Source organism: Macaca fascicularis, chromosome X, assembly GCF_037993035.2.
Source record: "Macaca fascicularis isolate 582-1 chromosome X, T2T-MFA8v1.1".
NCBI lineage: Eukaryota > Metazoa > Chordata > Mammalia > Primates > Cercopithecidae > Macaca > Macaca fascicularis.
In genome coordinates, this window is record NC_088395.1 from 126,634,550 (window position 1) to 126,658,788 (window position 24,239).

At 43.3% G+C, this 24,239-nt stretch overlaps 1 protein-coding gene across 4 annotated transcripts; it reads left to right on the top strand.

Moving 5' to 3' along the window:
- Window positions 1-4,996: 4,996 nt before the first annotated feature.
- Window positions 4,997-22,583, top strand: ATP1B4 (ATPase Na+/K+ transporting family member beta 4). 4 transcript variants are annotated; one of them, XR_012430278.1, is made up of 9 exons: window positions 4,997-5,139; window positions 9,417-9,681; window positions 13,622-13,750; window positions 14,014-14,118; window positions 17,100-17,256; window positions 18,167-18,363; window positions 19,173-19,229; window positions 21,463-21,558; window positions 22,256-22,583. XR_012430278.1 is itself a non-coding variant. In XM_005594483.5 (8 exons), the coding sequence occupies exons 1-8, from the start codon at window positions 5,077-5,079 to the stop codon at window positions 22,415-22,417; spliced, it is 1,074 nt and encodes a 357-aa protein (XP_005594540.3). In that variant the 5' UTR covers window positions 4,997-5,076; the 3' UTR covers window positions 22,418-22,583. The 4 variants fall into 4 exon arrangements, 3 of the variants coding, with proteins under 3 accessions (XP_005594540.3, XP_005594541.3, XP_073886002.1); XM_005594483.5 differs by lacking the exon at window positions 17,100-17,256; XM_005594484.5 differs by lacking the exon at window positions 17,100-17,256 and having other exon boundaries at window positions 9,417-9,669.
- Window positions 22,584-24,239: the final 1,656 nt, after the last annotated feature.

The window sequence follows — 24,239 nt, forward strand, 5'->3', positions numbered from 1 at the left end:
AACTGGATTCAAATCCAGTTCCAATTAAAAGCCCATGCTTTTAGACACTATTAGATACTCTCTAATAAGCAATAATTCTACCTAACTTCAGAGCCTCTCACTATTTCCTTTTGAAGAGTTCCAAGCCCATGGCATTCCTCAGAGTGAGGAAGCAGGGACGTGGAACTTGATTTTCTTTCGAGGAGGGAACATGCTGCAACAGAGAAATCAATTGTCATTCCTGTAGTCTTACAGCAAGTGAGCAACAGAACAAGGCTGTTGATGGAGAGACCTTAAGCTCTTGCTTATGAATCTCACTTTGATTTAAGAGGCAGCTGAGAGCCACTGTGATTTCTGACTGGTGCTTGCTGAACCCAGAGTGGGTTCAGATTGGATTAATATCACTGTCCTCTGTGTGGGGAAATGCTGCTGCTTGATAATAAGCAGGTTTTCAGAGTTTGGGAGGAAAAACCAATGTTGCGTAACAGCCCCTTCTGTGCTTAGCACACTTGATTGATTGTCCTTAGGTTTACAGCTCTCTGTCTAGCTTGTCACAGCAAAACATCTCTACTTCTTTGAATCTAGTTAGTTCAAGAAGATCTGTGACCCCCACCCTACACCCTCTACTCCCAATAAACAGAAAAAAAATCCTTGTAAATGTGCTTTAAATTTGTGTAGCTCAGTTTTCTCTGTAGTCTGCCAATTCTCCCCTGAGAATGCCCAGTGAAATGCTGCAAATGCTGCAGTGAACTGAAAAAAAATATCAGAACAAACCACAAATCCAACAACCCTAAGACTCCTGCTTTTAGGAGCCATTTGTAACTTTGGGATTTATTGTCCAATTTATCTTTAGTTTCAGGTTATCCATTTGTTAGGGACAAAGGTGTCAGGAAAACATCTCTGCACCTGTTGCAAAATTTCATTTATGGCTGGAGACAGACACAGACACACACTAATAGAACATCATTCCAATTTTAGCATATGTGCTGTTGAATCAAGCACATGTACTTACAAAGCATCATTGAAGTTCAGCATATGTCCTGATAAATTAAACGACATCATATATAGACACACAAGACTGCAAGATTGAAAGAGTTGTAAGAGGTCATCTAGCAGGGTTCTACTTTTCACACTCTGGCAGTGGATGCTTAGAGCATCTCTATAATGAGATGCCAAAGTGTGGGCAGCTCCAGTGGTAAGTTGGGCAACTGGTCTCAGTGATCAGCTTTTGTAACAAAGGTCTTATAAAATAAAGTGAAATTCATCTCCCCTGCACCTTCTAAACTTTGGGGGCTACTTCTTTTTTTGGAGTCACTCAGAACAAGGGATGTCTTTTTCCACACAGTCCCGACCCCCTTACCCTGCAGGGACTAAAACTTTTAGTAACACAGTTCCCAGCCAGGACTCTTTGCAATGACTCTTCTCTCCCTCCAACTGCTCCGTTTTGATGTCATGTGTTTCCAAGCTTCATTCTCCCAATTGGTGCCGCCCCACCTATACTGTGCTGCTCCTCCCTGACCACCAAGCAAGCAAAGGCTTCTGGGATACTGGGGCTCTGCTGGCCCACTGCAGTGCCATCACTCTGCTTGCCAAAACCATTTTAGGCAGCAGGTAAGTAAGTGGTTGGAGAGGTACATTGGGTTTCTGAGAGGCACCAGTCTAGCTAACGCAGAAATAGGCTCTAACTTAATAATCTGCTCATCACACACAGTAAGAGACACCCTGACTTATTCAAAGACACCGTGGGCGGTGCAGAGGATGAATAAGCATGATTCACTGCCACTCTGGCACCCGGGGCACGAAGAATAATAAAACCCAAAGAATTGTAGCCGCCTGAGTAGTAAATTAAGAGATCCAGGGCTCAGCTAGACTCTAGATATCAATGTTACCATGGCAATAAAGGGCCCCAGCCTTCAGCAGCTATTACAGAGCAGGCATCTAATAGGCTAGTCTATGTCACAGCCAAAGCCCAAGGGGCTAGCAAAGAAGACCAATTAGCATATCCATTCATTAGGGGCCTCTGCACACTTCTCTTAATTCCAATTAGTTGTTCCTTTGAACCAATGTCTCTTGCCTGCATTATACTCATTAGTGCCTTTTAGCCACTAGAAATAGGTTTGAACCTCCACAATGACCTAACAATTTCCCAAGCTTTCATTTTTCCCCTAGGGGTCTAGGCTTATACAGTCGCAAACCCATAGCCCTCAGTCCTTTGAAATGAAAGCATCTCTCACTGTACAACTGTACTCGACAGATGGAAACTCTGCTCAGGAATGTGATGCGCTAAGGGTTCTTCTTGGAACCCAGTGAAGTAGGGATCTGGGGCCATTATCTGGACCTTTCAGGTCAAGGAAACCCTCTGGCCTTAGCCAGTGAGCCTGCTGGCTATGCCTGCTGGCCACTACTCAGAGGCTAGCTATTCGGGAGGGGGAATTTTGGGCACTGGGGACCAGACTGGCATCATCAAAGTCAGGTAGTAACTGTTTCAGCTTGAAGTCCTGCCCTTCAAGGTCCAGCCCAAACCCCACCTTTTCCGGGAAGCCTTCCCTGATTATTGTAGCCCTAAGCGAATTCTCCCTCCTCCATGCACTTCAAAAATGACATTCTGTGCTGAGCAGCATACATGGGCAACCAAAGGCCCTAGCTTGGCCTGGAGCTTCCTTACCCAGTGACCTCAGAGTCCGCAGGTCACTAATCTTGGAAGGGACTGGGGTTCTAGAGAGTATTCAACATTACTTGGGTGACTCCAATGGCAAACAACTCTTAAGCTCCACTGCACATGACCTCCCAGAGTCCCTGAAGACCTAACCAGTCCTTGATATGGAAAGTACACAACTGCTCTTTGACGGCTCTGGGACACATTGTGGCCAACCCACAACCTACACAATTGTGGAAATGGCCCACAAGAACAGATGCCATAAACTAGTCCATCTCATGGTAAAGGCAGAGATTATCTGAAGGATGCTACCATATCTTCCTCCCTTTGGGAACAGGAGGACCCAGTCCATAAGATTTTTTCTGTTCCCAGTTAGTTACCATTGTCAGCAACTCTGTGGTTTCATCACAGCAGGCACTCAGGACAAGGGGCTTATAGAAGCAATTGCTAAAACCTGTGTCCAAGAAATGAGCATGTGGTTTTCTAGACTTTAATAATGTGCCCCTGAATCTGCTGTTATATTCAAAGCCTCTCCTTTCTCTCTCCCCTTGTCCCTTTGTAGCCACTGCTTCGTTTGCATCCCCATTAGCCACTTGTGGCTCCATTCTGCTAGACTGTTAAGCATATTGCTTTTTTTTTTTTTTTTTTCAAATTTGGCAGGAATCATTTCCCTTCTAACTAGTGTTTTGAGTGTAAACTCATACAGATTTCTGTCTTCCACATCCTATGGGATTTGGTTATTTTACCCCACCCAACAGCTGGCATTCCAGAACACGGCCTGGGCTATAGCTGAAATACATGGCAAATGTCTTAAGTATATATCAAACCTCCAATTACCCAGAATGCTTAGGAATGGAAGATTCTAGAGAATGGAGTATTTTGTTACCTAAAGTCATGTCACTCCTAACTCCCTTTTGTCCCCCTACTCTCAGTTTTTGAAATGTTGTAAAATGACTGTACTCTCTTTTCAGCCTTAGACCAGTTAGCCTAGCCGTTGTTTGGTTTTGAGGCTTCCGAGGGCCTGGGGATTCTCATACTTAATATAAGGAATCACACAAAAGACTGGCCTGGAGAAGGTGTAGAAGATAGAGACCAACATCTACTGAGACCAGAGACCAGATTATCCCCTAGAATATATTTTGCTTTTAATAAAATTCAAAAAGAAGAATAAGTTTCTCTTTTTTGTAAGTGGCCTTTTTCTCTTCAGAGAAGGATATGGGAAGAGACACTGTTAAGGAAGAGTTCTGATTAGTAACATTACAGTGAAAGGAATTCTTACTTAAAATTAACTGCAATTGAAACCATTTTCATCAGAATAGCCTTGAATTGGAGTTATGACTAAATCTATCTAAGCTATTGTGCTGTTTTTCTCAGTAATGAATGTGCCCAGAATGTCAGTATCTGCAACATTCTCAGCCACTTGAGTATAATGGGGCTTGATTTGTGAAGGAAGGATCGCAAACTCCATCCAGGCCTTTTAACCACCCAGGCTCCAGTGGGGTGGACTCCAAACAGACCAAAAATGCTATACAATATTCTTAACTGTTTCTTCTAATTTTTCCTTTCTTTGGATCCCATGTTGGTTTCAGGAGTTATATATGTCTGGGAAACTGACACTGCAAAGTTCTGGCTTGTTCCCTGCCCTGATGCTAAGGGATAAATATAGATCTCAACCACTACAGAAATTTGGCCAGGATTTGGAGGGGTGTGTGTATGAGGGGCAGTGACTGATGGGGCCACTCTGACATGTGGGCTAGAAAAAGGCTTCCTTATGTCTAAGACCCTCTTTGGGGCAGTGAAGAATGAAGTAGGAGCCTGGCTTCTAAAATCAGAAAGAATAATCCACATTTTAAGAAGCTCATGGATTGACACAAATAAGAAATATTGTAGGTGGCTTAGAGTGTGTGCGGGGGTAGGGGGAGAGAGCAAAGGGAATCTTTCCTGACATCCTAGATCCTTTTGCATGAGATCAGCCTTATGAAAAAGGCAAGTTATTCTTGGCCGTCTCCCCTCACCCCCAACTCCCACCCACACCCACCCCCTGCATGCACTGATATCCAACTCTCAATTGAGAAGAACATGACTTAAGATTTCCATTGGGCCCATCATATCTCAAGCACTGGAGAAAGACAAGGGGTGGAAAGACACATAAAGGGGGGCGGGGCGGGGGGTGATTTGCTCATCCTCGTGACCCAGAATATCTCCCCCTCCTTGTAATGATGAGCTTGCTTTTCCATAAGGGCTTTCCCTTGATTCAGGGAAGGGGCCAACCAATGAGAGAGGGACATGTTAGATTATTTTGGGGAAGGGCTCATGCCAGGAGGGTTCACTTTTACCAGGCGCCAAGTGTCCCCAGCAACCAGTGTCTCCTGTACCAGCAGAAGCTCCAGAACTCTCACCCGATTGCCTGCCTCTGCTGCGTCTTTGCCCACTGAACAGTCATGAGAAGGCAACTCCGGTCCAGAAGGGCTCCATCCTTTCCTTACAGTTATCGCTACAGACTCGTGAGTGCCGGAGAGCAGAATATTTTGCTGCCCCCCACCGCTTTTTCTAATGGGGTGGGTTGGGGGCTGTGCAGACCTTGGTTTACTGCTGCCTCTCTTTGGGATGGGCATAAACAGCGAAGTTTAGGGAAACCCAGGGTTTCAAAAAGGAGCAGTGACTCCCAGCACCCCCGGGTACCCTAAATTGTTGGATAAAAGGAGGAAACCCCTCTTCCTGTGAAACAAAGATAAGGGAAGGAGAAGATAACAGAGAATAACGGGCTTATAAAATCTTTTCTTGGGAGTATAGAATTTTCACAGACCTTTTGGAGTATAAAAATTTAATTCTAATAGCAAGAAATTTAGCCAAGAGGGAAGGAAAGAGGAAGAGGAAATGAAAGGCACTGCCTACCCAGCTGTCTCAGTACCCTTGGGTGGTAGCTTCTTAGAGTCCAGCTGCTCTCTTTCTAAAGTAGAAATTCCAAACTATAGCTAAAATCATAGAATCCCCAATAGGAGCTGGGAGGAATCCTAGACAATATATCTCCAGAACCCCTCATTATGTAAAGGAGGCTACTGTGGCTCAGAGCACAGGAGTGACTTGCAAGTTAGTGGAGGAGCCAAAGTGAAAATGCAATATCCTCACTTCTAATCTTGTGCTCTTTCCATTGTATTTGCAGTATGCATCTTCCAAACCCCCGATCTGCCACTACCCATTTCCATCCTCATTGCCATGCCACACTGCCCAACATACAGACACATATACATTGTTTTGGTCTCACCGTTTATCTCCAGGGGGTATTACAAATTATTTGATCCAAAAGTTTCTTTGCATTTATTTTGCTATAAGACATTAATGTATGCCACACGCAGTACTTTTTGGGGAGAGGATTTTGAAATGTTCCCCAGAGAGGATTGTGATCTGAGCCCCAGGAGGAAACAAAGTCTAAGCCATTTTTCTTTGGGTATGGCCACTTATGTAACCAGGGAGTTAAGTGAAAACTGTCAACAGCCCGCAGAAGAAAACATACATTATTCTAAGTTCCTATCAACCTACAGAGGGCTTCTCTTAGCTTTTTAGCCACAATTCAAAGAATTATTTAATTTCCCCCAAAGTTTCTTCCAGCTCTCAGAACAGTTACAATCTGCAGGGGTATAAAACTATTTCTTACTTGCCTTCTTTTCTACGTAATCTTGCTAAAATGTTGTGTGTAATTTCAGTTATTTGTCAAGTGGCTTGGATTTTAAATGCATCAGGGGATCTTGATCCTTATAATACTTGATCAAATTTAAAAAGAAATTAATGCAATCCTGTGCTAATTTCTCTTTTAAAATTAACCAGCCATTCAAATGTTTATGGTGTATTACTGCTCAATGCAGGGCACAAATTTAAAATTTATCCTTTGGGTCATACTGTTCATTTATATATTTGTTTATATGTTTATATATTTAGATTGCTCAAAATGGAGCCACCCTCTGTTCTTCAGACTCTTCTCTTTTAGGGAAACCTGATGACCCCATCGCACACCCACTACCATACCCCAGCACACTCACACACAGTATCACATGAGGGTAGTGCCACTTTAGGAAAGTGACAAAACAGAATCTTAGGGATAAGCATTCTCATTACCAAAGGATTTTCTATTGGATTTCATTAAATAGTTTCACAAAGATACATTTTACATTTAATTAATGAGGATCTTTTGGGGAAGGTCTCTCTTGCACAGTGTGACCATCTCCTTTACCTGGAAGCAGAGGAGAGGAGAAAAGATTTGAGGTTCCTAAAGCAAAGCTCAGGAACCTCTCACAGCCTCTCGGGTGTGAGAGCTGTAAGGGCAAATTAGCCGTGAGAAGATTAATTCTTCTCAGGAGGGTAAAGCTTTAATGACAAGCCATCTGTAATGGGATTATCATGAGAGCCCATATCTACAAATAAGATCAGGCTGAGGCCTAGACCAGCTGCCTCCTCTGTAGAAGGTTGAAGGCAGGCATCGTAACAAGGAAAGAAAAGAAAATTGTTCAGGAAATGTAAAGGGAATATATATTTCTCCTCAATGAAGTGTTATACTTCAAATTCACTGAGATTCTCGGGTGTAGTACATTCTCTGGGGACCGTGATTGCTACCCACTGTGATATGCATGACAGCTCAGTTAGGGTGACAATCTCTGTGAAAGCATTCCTGCAGAGTCCTGCATCAGGAATTTTAAGTCAGGCAGGTATCACTGATATTTGGTTAGGACATACTGGGTCAGCTTTACACTATGGAGGGCCATCGAGAGGCTAGAAAATATGGAGTCTCCCTCTGGGTGCTCAAAATGTAGTTTGGGAGTTTAAATGTGTACATAGGTTCACACACAAGTGAAAGATATTAAGAACATGCATTAATCCATTCAACATTGAGTGATGGATGAAGTTTATTTTCCTAAGCCTTACACTGTGAGCCTATGTCAGTCAGCCATCCTTGATTATAATAAGCACCTAAAATCTTTTTCTGTGTGTCTTTTTGAGACAATGTTTCACTCTGTCACCCAGGCTGGAGTACAGTGGCATGATCACAGCTCACTGCAGCCTTGACCTCCCAGGCTCAAGCAATCCTCCTGCCTCAGCCTCCTGAGTAGCTAGGACTACAGGTGCATGCCACCATGTCTGGCTAATTTTTTAAATTTTGTAGAGACAGGGTCTTGCTATGTTGCCTAGGCTGTCCTTAAACTCCTGAGTTCAAATGATCCTCCTTTCTTGGCCTCCCAAAGTGTTGGGATTATAGGCGTGAGCCCTAAAATCCTTTAGGAACACAGAACCTAAAGCATTGTGTTTCATTAATCTGCTAAGCTACCTCTAGGCACTTGTGCTTAATGTGATAGAGGAGAAATATCATTGTCCAGGATATCAAGAGACACAGGTTCCAAGACTGTCAACTCTATCATGAATTTACTGCATGGCTTTGGCTAGATCCTGTCCCATCTCTGGGCCTCAGATGGATAAGTAAATCTTGAAGGTCCCTGTCGGTTCTGATGTGATATTTTATATAGAGCTGTACATTGGAACAAATTAGAGAGCAATTCAAGAGGGCTTATAATCAAGAGCTAGATAGTGCTGTGCAGACCGAATGCTGAGAGCTGAGCCTTGTCATTCTGTATCACTTTTACTAATTCTGAGCAATCCAATTTGCTGAGCCCTCCTCCCCCCAGCAAAGGCAGCATTTTCAGCCGAGTGCCCTCTAAATGGCCTTTGAGGAATCAGGCAGGGAGGGAGCAGCACAGAGCCCCTGGTCTCTAGTGTTTGACACATCCTACCCCAACAGGTGCACAGCCCCGCAACTCTTCTGACTTGGACAGCAGAGAAGGGAGGGCAGCCTCATTTTCTGCTGCTGCAATAAGCCTTGGCAAACCCCCAAAGAGCAAAGATACAATTCTCCGGCCTGTGGCTGGGAGGTATTTGAAACACCACTTTGGTGAAGTCTAGGTTTCTCTCTCTCCCTCTCTCTTTTTCAGTTTAATTTTCTTAGAATCACTCAGAGAAGATTACAGTTTCAAATCTCAAGTAATGGCTGCCATCAGTCAATCAACAAATATGTGCTGAGTATGTATTACGTGCCCAGCTTTTTGCCTAAGGCATAGAGGGGGGACTAAGGAAGCCTGGGGTTCCAGCTCTCAGATGGTCTTTCCAACCAATTTAAGGTAGGAAGAAATTCAAACTAGGGCAATAATCAGAGAAGCAGTTAATAACTTCCCATCTATTGTTTCTGTTGGGAAGGAAGGCTAAGTTTTGAGGAGGGGTACAGTAGTTGGCCTCTCCTCCTGATGTCCATCCCGGGCTATTTTTAGACACAACTTAAAATGGTGAAGTTGAGCAGCTGAATGTGTACAGGGTGTTAGAATAAAGCTGACTTGGACTGAAAGTTTGCCATCACGGACACAATGTCTAAGACTATTCCACCCTCTTCCTGTGTGAGTTCACCTCTGCTCTGATAGGCCAAGGTTAAGTGGGAGGTCAAGGCCCAGAACACAGTAGTGATATGAACAGTCCTTGGAGAAGAGCCCAAATGCCTGAAGCTGAGAATAAAACTTGCACCTCTATGGAAAGAATACTGAGTCAAAATGGGTCATAGAAAGGATATTTCCTCCAAAAGAACAGAGAGAAAGAAAATCCACCTCTTGTAACAACATGTATGTTTATGGGGAAGTGGAAATTTGAAGCATCTCCAAATATTGAGTCATTTCAATTTATTTTTGGCTGGTGGGATGCACCATTGTACATTTTTTTTCAAAAAGGGTGTTATGTTTTGTCACTGCTCCAGGATGATCCGGATGAAGTGAACCAGAACTACTTAGCAGATGAAGAAGAGGAAGCAGAAGAAGAGGCACGCGTGACAGTGGTGCCCAAGTCAGAGGAGGAGGAAGAAGAGGAGGAGAAAGAAGAGGAGGAAGAGGAGGAAAAGGAGGAGGAAGAGGGTCAGGGTCAGCCAACAGGCAATGCCTGGTGGCAGAAATTGCAGATCATGAACGAATACCTGTGGGATCCAGAGAGAAGGATGTTTCTGGCCCGAACAGGTCAGAGTTGGAGTAAGTCCCAATAGTTCCAGTGCCAAAGTCTGGTGTCCTTTGCTTTTGGTGTGGTGTCCAGGGCTCCTTTACCATACGCTGGATGGGCTTGTCTGTGAACTTCTCTTTGCACTTCATGTAAAGGCATCAATGCCTAGGGAAATGCCTAGACTGTGGACAGATTCCATCAGAACAAACTCCACATGGTTGAACAAACTTGACTGTGTAACTGAAACTCACTGGGCTCAACATCAGTTGCAATGCAGAGAGACAGTGAGAATGAATTGAAAAAGCACATGACTTTTTAAAGTCCCAGTCCTGTCACTTTCTATCCATGTGACCTTGGACTCATCATTTTCCCTCTCTGAGTCTCAGTTTCCTCACCTGCCAAATGAGGAAAACAATCCCTGACTTGCTTCTCTCACAGGATCAGAGTGAGACTCCAATTAGATGTTAAAACTGTAAAGTTGAAAGAACTATGCAGAAGACTTCTTGTAAGATATGAGACTCAAATGCCTGCTAACCTGACCAAGTGTTTTTATGAGGCCTTATCACCTGGTAATGTCAGAGGAGAGCCAGGAGGCGTGTCCCTGGCCCCAGCTTGTGGGTGTCTTCCTCTGCTATGATAGACATGTTTTATCAATGGCAGAATTATCTTCCTTAGCATTTCCTCTTTGCATCATATGCTGCCATCATTTTACTCCACAACTTCCCCATCACTGCCCTCCTACAGTCTTACCCACCTCTTAAACTATTAATGCTGAGCCTTCTCCTCAGGAGATTTAGCCAGTGGTAAAATTCACACTTGCCACAGTCTCTGCACAGCCCAGAAAAAGAGCAGCTGCTGGTTTGGAACTCAGTCAATCCACAGAAGAAAAAAAATAGAGGATGCCAAGGATGAAGTAACAGTCCCCTAGTGCCAAGGGTCTAGGTTGCTGAAGTTGATGGCCATGTCTTCTAAAGGCCCCTTGGCTAAGAATTCTTTCCCTCATAGTTAATGTTGCTAATTCAGCTCAGTCAAGGTGAAACAGTCAGCTCTGTTTCCTGGAATTAGGAATAGCAGGTGTGGGACTCTCATCTCCCTTCGCCCTTCCCCAATTCCCAGCCCCACCCCTGACCATCCCACAAACTCTCAACTGGAACAAATGTACCATTTAAGGAACATTCCGACATTCTGGAAGCTGCAGACAAATACTGGACACTCACTGGGGCTCCAAGGGTGCACAGCTGTTTCTCCCTTGCCTAAAGAGGACTGGAAAAACAAGCCTTGTGAAATGCAAGTGTGATTCTGGGAGGGGGAGCCTAAACAGCCAGCCATTAGAACTTCACCAGATGAGCTGATCCAAATTGCTTCTGTGAAAGACAATACATAGGCCAATAAGTGGGGATGAGGGAGGAAGGTTCAAGTGCCCAGAGAAGATATGGTAATAGCGACACTGCGTGATAGGCCATAGCCAGACCTCTGAGTAGCAGTCTAAGTAGAGCCCAGGAATTCTTCTGTTGGGCTACCCTGGGCAAAGGGCAAACGGTAATGTTAATGCTTCAGCCATAGAGCACATGCCTTGCTGTCTTCTTTCCTGAGAACAAGGTGCCTACTTGTGCACTTACTAATGCTGTCCCAACTTGGACATCAGCCTGCCCAATATATTTACCAGGCCTATGAATATAATCTGGGCCTTTTCTTTGGTACCTGCACATCCCTATTCTCGGAAACTCTATGTTATTTTACTGGATACCAACAAGAATCATACAAGGTAGTAATATTATTATCCCCATTTTACAGATGCAGAAACTGAGGCTTAGAGAGGGTAAGTAACTTGCCTATAGTCACATAGTTACTAAGTGGCAGTGCTGGGATTTCAAACCCTGGTTGGATGAACACCAGAGTTCATTCTTTTGCCAGAACACTGCCCCATTTCATGAACTCTAACAACGAACAAGGCCCTGATGTGTAGGGCCTCAGGACCTGATAGGGTGTTTTAGTGGGAGAAATGAAGAGTTGGGAGCATGGTTACTCAGTGGTCTGTCCAAGCCTGGGTGGGGGCATTGAGGAAAGAACCCTAGAGTACCTGGAGGAAAGACCCAAGTAATACTTGGACATCCAGGGCAGAAAGTGTCAGAGGGATCAATGGGTTCAGATGGGGACTGTGCTTGGTTTCGCCTGGGGGTGGCTGAGCTAACTATCTCAGTCTGTGATTACCTATCATAAACTCTAGGGCACCAACTCCTGGGTGAGGCTAAGGGGACTTATTGCTAGTGTCATTCTCCTATCTACAACTTCCTGGTCACACATCCTGGGAAAAAAGGAAGATATCTCCAAAGGAATGTACCTGTGTTCCATTGCTTTCCCTTCATCCATGAAACTGAGTCTTTTGATCTCCATGGATGGCTCTAGCTGTTGATCCATTCCCAGGATGGGCATGGGGTAAAGGAATGGAGGCAGAAACACAGGGCAAATCCCATTAGATAGCCAGTGGACAGCAGCCAAGTATCACAGGCACACAGGTGCTGTCGTTTATTCTCCAGGGACTCCAACTGAATCAATGTGTTCATGTTCCAGTTTTGCTTTAGTTCATCTTAATAAAATAAAAAGGGTCAGTTCCATTTCCAGTCAGATTACTATGGGTTTTTTCTCCGTTCCACAATACCTTTTTTGGTTAATTTTATTTGGTTCATGGTTCAATTTAAAAATTAATATTTGGATTCAGTTTGGGGTACAGCAAAGTTAAGTGGTTTGTTCCAGTTTTTGGTTCATAATTCAGTTCAAATCTGTAGGTCCAACCATGTCATTGCTGTGAACAGAGCCAAACGTTGTTGCCTGAGAGAGCCCCAAGGAGGGCTTGAAAACAGTTTCTCAGCAGCAATCTCAAGCTCATTCACCTCACTCATTGTTGCCTAATCCTGGGACAAACCTAGTCCTAATACAGCCCAAAGAGGGAAAATTCACACAACTATGCTTCTGGTCCTACAGCACTAATAATAATGTTAATAATAACCGATGATGACTGCCACTTATGGTGCATTTAGTATTCGCCAGGCTCTGTGTTATGCTATTTATATGCATTATTCAATGCTAAGAAGTAAGTACCATTATTGTACAGACGAGGAAATTGAGGCCCAGAGAGGTGAACAGCATGCCCAAGATTAAACAGCTTGAAAGTGGTACAGTCAGGATAGGATGTAAGGAAAGACTGAATTTCAGATATTGTTAGGGATATAGATAAGAATCTGAGGTAAGTGCTGTTTTTATCCCCATCTTACCTGTAAGGAATTGGAGGTGCAAGGAAGTTCTATAACTTGCCAAAGTTCACAGGCAAGTGTCAGTGATTAGGTACCGTTTCCTCCTTTTCCCTTCCCCACCCTGTGTTAGTGTTCTTTTTGAAAAGCAGAGCCATTTTATTCATCTTTATTAAAGAAATAAGCAGGGCAAAATTGAAATAAGCAGGGCAAAACCTCACTTTGCCTTGACTGGAGGCAAGTCCAGTGGAAATTCATCAAAAGTTTGAATTATAGACTATGTGGAAAGAAATGCTGTTTTCATCACTTGCAAATACCTATAATTATTGGAACCAAGCTGCTAGGACTCTTCAGGGCATCCACTTTAATGAATAGCAAAGAATGATTTGTACTTAGGACATCAACGGTTGCCCAGAGGACTCTCAAGCAATTTGCCCTCTGCAGTACTTTAAACTCCACTCCATTGTATTCTTGTTCATGGCCATCATTTGCTCAGCAAGCCCTTCCATCGGAGATGTTGTAAAGGTAAACTGCAATTAGACCCCTGACACAATCCTCACTGACTCCAAACTGGTGAAATCTGAATAAGCAAGGACATACTGAATCTGGGGAATTTTTTTAAAGAGCCATTTTGTGGTTGGGTTGGTTCTGGTTCATGAGTCCAAGCAGGGAGGAAGGGCTTGTTGGCAAGCACTGACCACTCTCATCTATGATTGCTCTGCAGGCCTGATCTTACTCGTTTACTTCTTCTTCTATGCCTCCTTGGCTGCTGTGATCACCCTCTGCATGTACACACTATTTCTGACCATCAGTCCCTATATACCAACCTTCACGGAGCGGGTAAAGCCTCCTGGTGAGTGTGCCCAGATGCCCTGTGTTGTCAGAACTTGCTGGACAGAAATATGCTTGCACAGCATGTTCAGCCTCAATTAACTTTGGCTCTTCCTGGTAATGACTTAGAGATTCAATTATTAGGAGGAAAAGTAAAATGGTACTTGGCAAATTATGGTTCTTTTTATTTTGATTGCTTGGGGGGAAATGGTTTCATGGGAATCAATTAAAAAAAAATTATCCCAAGAATGGGTTAATATATCCAAGACCTGTTTTCATTGCCAGGCGTTATGATCAGACCCTTCGCCCATAGCCTTAACTTCAACTTCAACGTTTCTGAACCCGACACTTGGCAGCATTATGTGATTAGCCTAAATGGCTTTCTCCAGGGTAAGTAAGTTCCTCTGAATAGTGGAAAGTTCTTTTGAAAGGTGGTGGGTGGGAATCCAAATTTCAAAATTCACCTGGCCCAGGAATCCCAGTCTTACTAACCCCAACTTGTCATGGTCTGTCCTTACTTTGCATCCCCCTTAGCACCTGTAGCTACAATCAGAATTGCTCTAGTGTGTGACTGCATGTTGTCTTGAAAGCATACAAGTCAATTTTCCAGCAAGATAAGCTCTTTGAGGCAGAGAACATTTTTCTTTTCTTGAACACGATACAGCACCCAGTTAAGTCCTGAACATATCCAGATGGCTCAATAATGATCATTTATAGAAGATAATTCTGGGGGGAGATAGTGGTGGGAAAAGAAGAATGTTCTCCAGAGCTGGAAGGTTTCTGTCTTCTAAACTTTCTCAAGATAAAAGAAGTCATTTCTTGGAGATGGGCTAACTTGAAGGGAGAGGGCAAGTGTCTTTATTTTATTTTATTTATTTTATTTGAGACGGAGTCTCACACTGTTACCCAGGCTGGAGTGCAGTGGTGCGATCTCTGCTCACTGCAACCTCCACCTCCCAGGTTCAAGCGATTATCCTGCCTCAGCCTCCTGAGTAGCTGGGGCTACATGTGCGTGCCATCACGCCCTGCTAATTTTTTTTTATTCTTAGCAGAGACGGGGTTTCACCGTGGTAGCCAGGATGGTCTCGATCTCCTGACCTCATGATCCGCCTGCCTTGGCCTCCCAAAGTGCTGGGATTACAGGCATGATTCGCTGCGCCTAGCCAAGTGTCTTTATTTAACAGCATTCCAGAAAGGAGTTAGAGGAAGAATCTCTGGGTGGCAGTCGCTCCAACATTCTGATCCCAAATATTTTCGAGGTGCCTATCTCTATAGTGTCATCAGATAAATTTTCAGGGGCAAATGAATGGCTTTGTGGGAGACCTTTTCACAAGGTAATATCTGAGGTAGCAGCTTGGTTAAGGTTAACAGAGCACACAGGTTCTTTATGCAGCTATCAAAGAGGAGCTCCAGTGTGGTTTGCATTTCTGCACCTAATCTTTGTGGGGAAAAAACGCCAGTCATTCTGGCTTGGTTGTCCTGGCCTGGTTGAAGTGGGGTTGAGCCATTCTAGGGGCAGCTACTATTACAACATGTGCACTGAATTAGGAGAACAATCTCTTGTCATGTGCTAGGAAGTGTTATTTAAATACATAAATTTGGTCATTTAACTTTAACTCTGCATAATAAAGTTGATCGTCCTCATTTTATAAATGAGGAAACTGAGACTCAGAAAGGGGGAGTAACTTGATCAAAGACTCTGGCAGCAGAACCAGTGTTTGAATCCACATTTCGTGTTCTTGACACCCTTCGCTGCTGTAAGTGTTATAACGGGACCAACAACATGGGCATCTCCTGGGAGTTTGTTAGAAAGGCAAAATCTCAGACCACATTCTAGAGCTACTGAATCAAAATCTGCATTTTTAAAAAATTCACAGGTGATTTGCAGGAAATTTAAAGTTTGAGAAATGCTGCTTTTCATAATTCTACACTGCTGTCATATGACCAAGAGTTAGAAACTCAGCTTTATATCAGTAAGGCTCAGTGTTATTTTGGGTAAGTCTGAGTTTCAGATTCCTTACCTGTGAAATGAGGGGAGATGGGATCTGAGTCCATGTAGTTCTATTTTTAGCCACAGAAATGTTTTAGGCATCATGGCCAGCACAGTATCTTCTTTTGTTTCAGAATGCTTGCAAGTGATTGCAAATATATTGCCGGATTCCCTGCTGAGAAAATCCCTCCAAGAAGCTAGTAGACAGAGAAATACCAATTCTGACCTGATGATGATGGAAGCAGGAAATGTTAGGAAAAGCACTAGTTTTTCAGTTTCTAAGAGTAGATAATGTGTCCTGCTAAAAAGAAGCACATCTCTGAAATAGACATCCCAGAGTATCACTTTCACTCCCATGAGGACTGGGATTTTGCAATAAGGGTCATGTCCATGTCACATTATTTTTAATGGAACTACCTCAAGAGAAACAATGAGCACATGACTGCAGCCTCTATTTAGAAAGTTATTTGAGCATAGTTCTTATTCTAAAAAATTAAAACAAAGCCTTGAATTAAATGTAGCTTTGTCAAAGAAAAAATAAAGGCATAGCCATAATTGGATAGATTTAAAATTCCCAGTTGCCAATTAATAATATCAAACCCAAGTCACAACCTGTGGGTTTGATATTATTAGATGAGAATTCAGCAGTACATTTTGAGTTTTACCTCTGGTAGATCATAGGTGCAAAATCTCCTCTGAAATACTGAGTTCAAATACTTTGAACATTAATACATAGGGACTGAGTCTAACAGGACTAACTGGGCTGCATCATTTAGAATCGAATTGGAAATAATGCAGTAATTTCTAAAGCCCAGTTTTATGTATGAAATTTGGCAGCCCAAAGAGTTACCTCATGGCCGGGCGCAGTGGCTCAAGCCTGTAATCCCAGCACTTTGGGAGGCCAAGACGGACAGATCACAAGGTCAGGAGATCGAGACCATCCTGGCTAACACGGTGAAACCCCGTCTCTACTAAAAAAAATACAAAAAACTAGCCAGGCGAGGTCGTGGGCCCCTGTAGTCCCAGCTACTCGGGAGGCTGAGGCAGGAGAATGGCGTGAACCCAGGAGGCGGAGCTTGCAGTGAGCTGAGATCCGGCCACTGCACTCCAGCCTGGGCGACAGAGCGAGACTCCGTCTCAAAAAAAAAAAAAAAAAAAAAAAAAAAAAAAAAAAAAAAGAGTTACCTCACAAATAGCCTCTTTAAGCTTGCTCCCTGATGTATGTATCCTTTGACACATGTTACATTCCATCCAATGTAAAGGACATTAACCCTGAATGTCTCAGGTCTCAGTAGACAAGATCTCATGCCCTCACCATCCCCGTAGAGACCCCGTGGTTGTCATTGGTTTCTATCTTTTAACTTATGCTTCTATTTTGCAGTGCTAACTTCCTTCTGTAAAGGATGAAGAGCTGGCTTATTCCCTCCCCTGCCTCCTCCTCTGCCTCTCCTTCCTACTCCACCTCCTTCTCCTCCTCTTCCTCTTCTTCCACTTTCCTTCTGTCTCACAACTCATACTTCTCACTCTCTTACAATCAGGTACCTCTCACTGACTTTAAAGGGAGACATTGTAACTGCCCAGCGGGTTCACCTTGCCCACTGCCTAGACGGAGCTGATTTATCAAGACAGGGGTATTGCAATAGAGAAAGAGTAATTCATGCTCAGCCTGCTGTGCAGGAGACTGGAGTTTTATTATTACCCAACTCAGTCTCCCCAGGACTATTTCTCTATTGCAATCAAATCCATGTACATTGGGTGGGCAGTGCCCCGCCAGTAAAGACAGTACCAGAGTCGGTCCCCAGCCCAAGAGAACTAGGTGGCTGCTTGGGCTGGCCTCTGGATCCATTGCCAGCTGAGGGGGTGGGGGGGAGGGCTACTGAACCATGAGCAGGTAGCCATAAGGGCAATCCCAAAAGACCACCCAAATTTGTAACCGCCCAATGGGTTCACCTTGTTTCCTAAGTGAAGTTAAGGAAATTTAACCCAGCAACTTAGCTTCCTTATATATACACCATACCCTGAATATTTCATTCCCTCTTCCAAAATCTACCAACTATGTGCCTATTTCTCTCCCAGAAGTAGAAGGGACAGCCTTCCAAGTTTACAGTTTATCATATCTGAAAAGAAATGGTGGAAAATAGAGAAAAATTATAAAGTGACTAACATAGGACCCAGAGATGGATATCCAGAAGTTCCATGGGAATGAAAAGCAAGGGAATAGGCAATCAAACTGGGCTGAAGTGACTAGTCAGGAAGACTTCCTAGAGGGATGGCTGCCGATGAAGGCTGTTGGGTACCTGATGCCAGGTCACAGGGAGACTGAGTGGGCTTTCAGAGGCATACAAACAAGCTGGAGAAAGGAAATTTGGGAGGGAGGACTACTGAATGCATGGCCTTCCCCTGTAGCACCTGTCTAACATAACCCGTTGCCACTCACACATGCTTTAGGTTATAATGACAGTCTTCAAGAGGAAATGAATGTAGACTGTCCCCCGGGGCAGTACTTCATCCAAGATGGCAATGAGGATGAGGACAAGAAGGCCTGCCAATTTAAACGCTCCTTCCTAAAGAACTGCTCTGGTCTGGAGGACCCAACTTTTGGATACTCTACTGGACAGCCCTGCATCCTTCTAAAGATGAACCGGGTATATTGGCTTTTGATATCTGGTGGTGATAAGTGAATGAACTAGATAGGAGGGCTCTGGCCACTCCATTTGTCTTGGGCTCTGTCTTCACACACCACAGGTTTGGTCATTTTTACTGACAGCATCAGAAATACAAATAACCAGATAAGCCTATCAGTTTCTTCTCCCCTCTCCCCAGCACTTCCTGTGGCCATTCTTCTCCTTCACTCCCAAACCTGCTGCTTGATGGCCTTTGTCAAGAATGGAGTCCTAGTCAAGTGCAGTGGCTCGAGTTTATAATCCAAGCTACTTGGGAGGCTGAGGAAGGAGGATTGCTTGAGCTTAGGAGTTCAAGTTTAACTTGGACAACATAGTGAGACCTCATCTTTAATTTTTTAAAAAGTATTTTAAATAAGGAATCGAATACTGAGCTGTTTGAAACAGGGGATTGACATGAGGGTGGCATGGGGGACAGTTCTTACATCATAAAAATGCATTTTTCTTCCATCCTGTCATGACTTAGGTGTGGCAGAGCCTTATCAGTCACACCCCTCTTGAAATTAGAAAGTTCTTTACATCTTTAGAGTTGACTTGCTGAAGTTTCCCCTTGTGTGTAAATATCAGGCATAAATACAACACGGAGTAAGTTGAGCTGCTTAGTTCTAAAGATGTTTTGCATTTTTTGCTTTTTGTAACATTTCTGAGAAGGCGAAATAGATGAAGTATATGCCTGAGGAAGGATGATTGGGAGGAGGGTTAGAAAAGCCCCAATTTTTACTGTCAAATATGTTTTGTTAAAAAAAAAAAAAACACTGGTTTTCTTTTGATAGGTTGTAGGCTTTCGTCCTGAGCTTGGAGATCCTGTGAAGGTTTCCTGCAAAGTCCAGGTAAAGAGGCCTTTTGAGTAAGCATTGTTAGCACATCTGTTTCACGCAAAAGGTAGTCCATCCCTTTCAAGGACTTACACATGGATGGTAGGCTAAGGAAAAGGTTAATCTTTTCATAACTACACCTCTCTTTAGTTCCTTCAGGTTTTCCTCTTTCCAGAAAGCATTCAACTCATGTGTGTTTGTGTGTATAGTGTATGTGTGTGTGTGTCAGTCAGTGTGTCATGGTTAATACTTGTGAAAACCAAAGAATGAACCTCAGCTAGGGGCCACAGCGGGGAACAACAGTGTGCCAAGTCATTAATTGAGATTCTGTGTACACTTTTGCTTAGCTCTAATTACTTGTTTCTTTGAACTAAACAAACAGCTTTCATTAGAGTCATTAGTTTCCAGATTTTAAAACTGAATTTCACATTTTGCAGCAATGACCAGTGGTACTGGGTGTTGCAATCACAAATGACTATAAGGGAAGTATAAACAGAACTCGATTAATATGCTAATTAACTGTCCTTCGAGGGACCATTAACTTCTATCTCATCTGTACCAATTAGCTCCCTTGTAGGAAAAAGCCCTTAGATCTTGGGTTTACTTCTTAAACAGGCAGTAGCTTTCTCCTGTTCTGTGACATCAGCTGCACCCCCAGACCTGGATAGTTGTCTTGCAAATACGTGAGACCTGGTAATCCCATTCTCAGTAGGAGAAATACAGTTGAAAACTTCAGTCTTCATGGTGGCAGATCAGAAAACAGCAAAAGGCAGCATTTATTCAGCCAATATCCCACATTCAGCAAGCTTTTATTGATCACTTATTATATATCAGATCCTCTGCTAGGTGTTAGAAGTGTTGAGGTAAGAGTACGGCTCTGTCTCTGAAATCAAGACAATCAAGTATTACAAGTGCTATGAAAAGTGAAGATGAGCTCTGAAAGGTCAGGCAGTCCTTGCCAAATGAACAAGGTAGGAAGCACATTCTGTTGTCATGTATATGTGTAAATATTCACAGTGTGAGGTGAGACTACAAACTATGCGAACTGATTCCCCAGACCTTCACGAAAAATAAATTTCGTTGCTTTTTAGAAGAATGTATTACAAGTAAATCATAAAGACCAACTTAGTCTTAAGCTAGCGTATTAACTGGACAGAGTTCTACTTATTGTTCCCTAATGGAAGCTGTTTGTTTTTCAGCTTACATCAAACCTTGCTGAGAACTGTCCTTTCTAAAATTGTTTTAATGTTTTAATTATTATTTTTAGCTACCTCCTTACATATTTTATGTCCTTTTAAACACATATATTAAGAATTTCTATACATTCTATAATAAACAATACTGGTCAAATCCACACCCATTTGTGGAAATCAAGCAGGATAAGGTAATGACTAGAATAAATTAAGGAGAGATTAGTTTGTACCAAGAACAATTAAAGTATATTGACAGAAGTAATCACATGACCTTAGTGAGTAATTTACTAGTAGTGATGCACTATTTGTCCTTACTAGCCCCCAGACCTCTGCTGTTTAGGGCAAGCCGAATGTATCGCAGAATGGGCAACCCCCTACCTGACATAATGTGATAAGGGTAGACCTGTTTACTTTAATCATTTGCATACCCAAGCTCTTGTTGCTTACCCCTCTGACCCCACCTACTGTAATTAAGCACTACAGAGAATATGGTCAGAGACATGAGTCTAGGTGAGCCAACTGTAGGCTGTGTGCCTGTGTATCAGGTACCTATGCACTTGATCTGACTTCCAATAGAACCAAGCCTGCAGTGTGCAAATCATGGAGTGGGATTTACTAAATATGTTCTAACATATATCTCCCTCAGCTCCAAAGTCCAAGACTGTGTCCCAGGCTCAGTGTGATTCTTTGGAGAAAGGCTGGAGTTGTCGGGCCTCTTTCCAGAGCAGCATCAGATACTGCAAGCCCTTTGGACTGCTTCTGTCTGGGTCCCCCAGAAGCCAACAGAGAGCCATACTGAGCACCTTTGGCCTCCTCAGTTCAGGCCTTCTATTCAACATCCTTTGAACTGAAAAGACAAGGCACAGTCACTCCCTAAAAATGCTCTTCTAGGGACAGGTCACGGCTGAGCTCTGCCCCATTCTGCTTTCATGGTCTTCCTGGAACAGTTGGTTATGGGTCACACAGTGATTTTGCCTGAGGTACAACTCCCTTTAGCTCAGACTCTAACCCACTCTGTGACCCAGCACCCCACATATACCTGCTTTTGCTTACAGAGAGGTGATGAAAATGACATCCGATCCATCAGTTACTACCCAGAGTCGGCTTCTTTTGACCTCCGCTACTACCCTTACTACGGCAAACTGACTCACGTAAGCTGTATCCCCTTTAGTCATTGCTGTCAGAAAGGGCTCAGTGACAAAGGAAGAGCTGGCTGGGATCTATGAGAATTAGGGAGCAGGAGATAGTAGAGGGGTAAATAGCTGCTGGCCATAACCAGGAGCTCCCTCTACCAATTCTTATCACAACCACACTCCTTTCCATATCCGAAAGAATCTCATATATGGCCTAGTTTAACCTTTTAAGTTTACAAATGGGAAAATTGGGGTTCAAAGAGAAAAAGTGACTTGCCCAAGACCATACAGCTAGATAGTGGCAGAGTCAGGAAAGATAAATTACTACCAATGTGCCTAAACCTGCATTAATAATCACGCTTCTGTTTCTCCCATTTGAAGCGCTGGGGTCAGTCCCCAACAAAGGGACTCAATAGACACTAGTTTTGGTTTAATTCATGGTCTGATCTCCAGAAAAATCATATCATGCTGAGACAGAATTGGTTTTTCCCAGAGGACAATCAGATATTTGACAGTGACTTATCAGAGAAATGTATGATTTTCCCACACTTTCCCAGCGCAAGGAGAGTATGTCAGTTGCTTTGGCCATTTGAGAATTGGCATCATGGGATTTGCTCAGTTCTCTTTGTGAGGGGCATCACCCTGCAGTGATTATCTGATCACTTCCCTCCTACCACCTCCCCACACTTAGAATTTATTGTTCTTCTACCTACAGGTTAACTACACATCCCCCTTGGTGGCAATGCACTTTACAGACGTGGTGAAGAACCAAGCAGTGCCTGTGCAGTGCCAACTGAAGGGCAAAGGCATCATAAATGATGTCATCAATGATCGTTTTGTGGGCAGGGTAATCTTTACCTTGAACATAGAAACCTAAGAACTTCAGGGGACCATTCTTACCAGTTCTGTTTCTGTTTTATCTCATGGTATCTCTGGTAGCACTTGAATTCTTTTTCTTCAGTTAGGACACAGCCAGATGGACATCTAAGACAGCAGATCATCTTTCCTTGCCTATGACATGTGTATAAAATGACATTGTGGAAGCTGTTTGATTTTTTTAAAGGTAGTCTCTCCTGATGACAAACAGAGTTTATTAATTTCCTTTCCCTCCACTTAAAACTAAAACCTGTTCTTGCTGCTGGTAGTCTCCCTGTAGCATAAACACAGTATCTGATAAAATTTACAATAGCCGTGCAATAGCCATCAAGGAGAATTTCTATTATGATTATAAATTCATCATGTTTTCTAAAATTCTGTTGGTTTTAGAGGTCAGATTCCTCCCAACCAGGCTAATAATCTAACATATTTTTTAAAAATCTGCCTAAGCCGGGTATGGTGGCATGCATCTGCAGTCCCACCTATTCGGGAGATTAAGGCAGGAGGATCACTTGAGCCCAAGAGGTCAAGGCTGCAGTGAGCTGCATTGCACTCCAGCCTGGGTGACAGAGTGAGAACCTGTCTCTGAAGAAAATAAAACCTGCCTGGCAAGGTCTTTCCCTGGGAATCACCACTCAGACCAACCTAGACAACCTAGACCATTATACCTAAAGACCTCTATATCCAGAGGTGCTTAGGAAGCTTCTGCCTCCCACAGACAACTAAATGCTTATTCAAAGACTAGGTTATTTTCAACTGGGAAAAAAGCAGTCCTAACAGGATATTGTCCTGGGATAGAGATGAAGACTGTCCCTGTGACTTTTTAAAGAGGTGGGGCTCACTGCAACTGGGGAGAACACTTAGCATATGGATATGATTGGTGTTTGATTCCTTGCTCTCTGGTGTAATCGTCTAAAGGCAAATATTCCTGCAAACAGGTTTTTCTCAGCTTCAGGCAGAGGAGACAACATGGAAGAAGATTCCCACCAGCTAGTTCTTCTTGGGCTATTTGTTTGACTATAACATGGTGTTTTTTGAGACCATCAGGGGTGGTTACATTGACCTTCTGCTACAGCTCTGGAAATTGAAATCAGAGTCTGTCAATGAATACATGACAAGACAGAACGTTCCTGCCAGGCCAGGCAAAAGCCGAGACCCATTAGCAAGTTTAGCATTTACTTTAAAAATGACATGAGGCAGATGCGTATCCAGGATGTGGATCAGCCAGGTCACTTTGTCTTATCTTTGGTCACCTGATCACTCCACCGCTTCTTAACACCTCCACCAGGGGGAGGGCTGGCACAAGAAGAAGGAAAAAAAAAAGCAAGCATCAGGGAAGTGTATCAGGGTCCGAAGCAAGTTCAAATGCCACATAGGAGCATCCAAAGTCTGAATCTCCTCTACGATGTTTCCTTTCTCCCAAAACAGGGAACCGGCAGTCTGGTAGTGAAGACAAGCAAGTGGAGAAGTTATAAAATATAGTTTAATGAGAGTTAAAAACTAGTATGTGGAAAGCTATGGGAACATGAGGGAAAATACCTTGAGCTGAGAAAGTAGCAGAGGAAATTTCGCATGCAAAGCCACAGTCATGAAGAGACCATGGTGTGTCTGGGTAACTGTGAGCAGTTTATGTAACTGGAATGAAAAGGGTTCAGAGGAATGGCAGGGAGTGGCAAGAGATCGAACTAGAGAGGTATTCAGGGACGGAAAGAGGACTTTGAGTTTTATCCAATAGGTGAAAATGAGTAATTAAAGCATTTTAATCAGGGAGGCTCTGTGATCACATTTGGATTTTATTTTATTTTACTTTATTTATTTATTTA

Excerpts from the sequence above, each read along its gene's own strand:
- ATP1B4 (XM_005594483.5), top strand. The coding sequence starts at position 5,077 with ATGAGAAGGCAACTCCGGTCCAGAAGGGCTCCATCCTTTCCTTACAGT. Across the intron at positions 5,140-9,416 it reads ACAGTTATCGCTACAGACTC|GATGATCCGGATGAAGTGAA; the intron begins GTGAGTGCCGGA and ends TCACTGCTCCAG. Across the intron at positions 19,230-21,462 it reads AGGTTTCCTGCAAAGTCCAG|AGAGGTGATGAAAATGACAT; the intron begins GTAAAGAGGCCT and ends TTTTGCTTACAG.